This window comes from Penaeus chinensis, chromosome 9 (genome assembly GCF_019202785.1).
Source record: "Penaeus chinensis breed Huanghai No. 1 chromosome 9, ASM1920278v2, whole genome shotgun sequence".
NCBI lineage: Eukaryota > Metazoa > Arthropoda > Malacostraca > Decapoda > Penaeidae > Penaeus > Penaeus chinensis.
In genome coordinates, this window is record NC_061827.1 from 10,654,751 (window position 1) to 10,658,364 (window position 3,614).

Genomic DNA, 3,614 nt, shown 5'->3' on the forward strand with positions numbered 1-3,614 from the left:
TTTTTTTTTTTTACTGTTTCTTGAATTTTCATAAAGAAAAGTTTTATTATTCCTGTTAGTATTGTCCATAAAGTAATGATAATAATAATAGCAATAATAATTTTATTACTTTCATCTACTGCCAGTGGATTAATAGGGATAAAAGAGTAAGCTAGGCTTTACTGTTTAATATTTTTTCTGTTTATATATATATATATATATTTTATTTTTTTAGACAGAAGATGTGACTTGGAAAAAGACCAGAAGGGGTGGAAAGAAGCACAAGAAGGGCGACCAAAAGGAGGAAGAGGAGGAGGTAAATTATATTGGTACATTTATGTAATTATTAGGTGTACCTTCACTGTACATGGTATACTGTGTCTAATCATTACCTTTGCATGCACTGGCTTTGCTATTCTATTCTAGTTATCAATTTCTTAAAGCCTATTTCTACCTATGATTTGGGGATGACTTTGAGTTTAGCCAGATGCTATGATATTGTCATAGATGTCTTTAAGGATCTGTGGAAGTTTTTGCCTGTTGTTAGAGTGTTTTTAAGCAAACATGTGTATCATATTTAACTAGTAGGAATATTTGGCAATCTTAACTGATCATACTTGTCTTATTTTTGGCAGGTTGAAGAACCAGTAATCAAGAAAACCAGTCACAAGAAGACAGAAAAGCAAAGAAAACTTGAAAGAATGAAAAAATACAAGAAGTCCATGTGGGAGAAGCGCATTAAGGAAAGGGATAGAGAAAGAAAAATTGAGCTGTAAGTTGAGATAGAGTGAATGATTTGTAGAATTCAAATGTAAGGCTCTTTTTCATTATGTGAGGTTTTGTGAATTTTCAGTACACTATAAAGAATTGTAGGAAAACCCATCAAAACGTGTACAACTTTGGCCTAATAGATAATTTCATTATGTCCCTGACATGAGGTGATGTGACCTCCATTCCTCTCTGTCACTCTTTCTCTTCTCACCTTTCTACTTTATGCGTTTCTGTTTATCATCACTTTCCTTTGAGTTACCCCTACCTTCTCCCTTGCCCTTGGGTTTGCCCTTTCACATTTACTTGTCCTTTTACCTTTTCTATTCCATTTCCCCTTCCCATCATATTTCCTTTCTTATCTTCTCTTTCCCACACTCTTCCCCTTCTCATCCTCTTCCTCATCCCTTCCTATCCTCTTCCTCAGCCCTTCCTCTACCCTTTCCCATTCTCATCCTCTTCCTTTTCCTATCCTCTTCCCTTTTCCCATCTTATTTCTCTTCCTCTTCCTTTTTCCCCATCTTCTTTCCCATCCTCATCCCCTTCCTATCCTCTTCCCCTTCCTATCTTCTTCCCTTTTCCACCCTCTTCCTTTTCCCCTCCCCATCCTTTGCCTTGCCTTGCCTTGCCTTGCCTTGCCTTGCCTTCCCTTGCCTTCCCTTCCCTTCCCTTCCCTTCCCTTCCCTTCCCTTCCCTTCCCTTCCCTTCCCTTCCCTCCCCTCCCCTCCCCTTCCCTTCCCTTTCCCTTTTCCTTTAGGTAGCATTCAGTAAACATGATGCCTTTACTTACATTTTCACTTTGAACTGAGTCATGCTCTTACAGTGTTCCTGCGTACCTGGATGTCCTGAGGGACAGAACACTGAGAAATAGGGCACGTCAAGACAGGAAGAGATTGGTTAAAAATGAAAAGAAATTTGCAACACGGCGTTTAGCTCCATTAAGGTGAGTATGTTTTTTTATGGATAGTGGTATTTACAGTACTAGAAAGTTATACAAAAAAAAAAAAAAAAAAAAAAAAAAAAAAAAAATATATATATATATATATATATATATATATATATATATATATATAAATTACCAAAGGAGTTTGCTCTATTCATATATTTATTGTTAATTTTGAGAAAGTATTTATGAAGTCTCATATACCATCAGTTTTTTTTTCAATATTTAATGATGTCAGCTCAATAATTCTTGATTGTGAATTTTTATACCAGAAATGTGCCTGCCTGTTAAGAATGTTTAATTCATCAAGTTTGTTGGCTAATTGTAAATATTCAATTTTGTATTTAATTGATGCTGGAGAAATGTAAATCAAGGAAGAGAATTGACAGTGACTTCATCTTCAGGTTCATGGCTGAGGACACCACAGTCTGTGATGGAGATAAGTTGCCAGGCAGCCTTCGAAGGGTGAGGCCAGTTGGGAATCTGTTTCATGAACGCGTTAAGCACTTGCAACGAAGAAATATTATTGCACCAGGTGTTGACAAGCTGTAAGTATTACCTAGGTACAAACAAACACACACACACACACGCACGCACACACGTACACGCACGTACACGCACATACACGCACATACACGCATCCACGCATACACGCACGTACACGCATCCACACATACACGCACGCACACACATGTACACCCACACCCACACCCACGCCGACACTTTTTAATTTCTGTTACAGTAGATATTGTTTTCTGTCAGAGCAGAAACGAATGTGACATGATAAGAAAAAATTAATGACAAACAAAACAAGCAGTAAACTGTTATTGTTATTTTGCAGGTATGGGAAAAAGGGCAATTTGAAGAAGGTTATTCGTCGCAATTATAAGGATGACAGAACAATGAAGAGTGTATATGATGACTAGATGAAACTGTTTACATATAGGAATGTATTTATGAGCTTTTACAGATACCTTTATGTATATTTCATGTGTTTAATAATAATGTAATGATTGTAAATGTGGTTCAACTTGATAAAAATATTATTTGAATGTTTTTATTTGAACAGAAGTTCATTGCCAGTTTAATTGGTTCATTATTATTATAGTATTATTAATATTATTATTATTATAATCAGTATCATTATTGTTATTATTTTTATTATATTAACGTATAATTATCTTTACCTAAATTTTTATTATTGTTATTGTTACATGATATTTTCTTGGTAAATAAAATTTTAAAGATAATTGAAACAAGCCATTGGTCAGAAAAATTATCATCAGATGTATTTTTTATGCAAAATTGTGGAGCAAACCAGTTATTTTTGTTTAATGTAATTAAGCATGGGAGATGGGCAGAAATTAAAGTGAGAAAGGTATTTTTTTTTTTATAAGATTATTCTCATTGTATACATAATGAAATTTTATGTATATTGAATTGTATGCTTTTGTCTAGTAAAATATTCTACAGATACAGCTTTTTTATGAAAAACCAATTTTTCAGGACAGGTTTTAGTTGTTACCCGTTTCTTGTAGAACTTGTGCCACTTTAAACAGAACATTTAAAATAACTACAGCAGTGGAAAGGATGATTAATTTCTCAGGTATATAATCTTATTTCATATTTGCACTACAAATCCATATACATTTATTTTGTCAAAGTAACTGATATATATATATATATATATTGGATTATAATAACCAAACCTATCTGCTTATGTAATTGTATCCAGTTCTGTATTTTTTTTGTACATTTTGATGGCTTCTAAAGTCCTGAGCCACCAAGGAATCAATTTTTGTTGTTATTGTGTAGATACATGACATGGTGATGATGGCTGACAGAGTGGCACATTTGTGACAAAACTATCTGATAATTCATAATGCCCAGGGTTCACCAAGAACCTTGATGTTCCTTTTTTGTT

The 3,614-nt window shown here is 34.1% G+C and overlaps 1 protein-coding gene across 1 annotated transcript in view; it reads left to right on the forward strand.

Annotated features, from left to right (window-relative positions):
* Nucleotides 1–3,164, forward strand: part of LOC125028800 (caldesmon-like) — a 12,808-nt gene extending 9,644 nt beyond the window's left edge. The window contains exons 11-15 of the mRNA XM_047618301.1: nucleotides 215–295; nucleotides 615–751; nucleotides 1,571–1,690; nucleotides 2,095–2,238; nucleotides 2,532–3,164. Coding sequence (XP_047474257.1) covers nucleotides 215–295; nucleotides 615–751; nucleotides 1,571–1,690; nucleotides 2,095–2,238; nucleotides 2,532–2,616 — 567 coding nt within the window. The 3' untranslated portion in view covers nucleotides 2,617–3,164. The remainder of the gene's footprint in view (nucleotides 1–214; nucleotides 296–614; nucleotides 752–1,570; nucleotides 1,691–2,094; nucleotides 2,239–2,531) is intronic.
* Nucleotides 3,165–3,614: the final 450 nt, after the last annotated feature.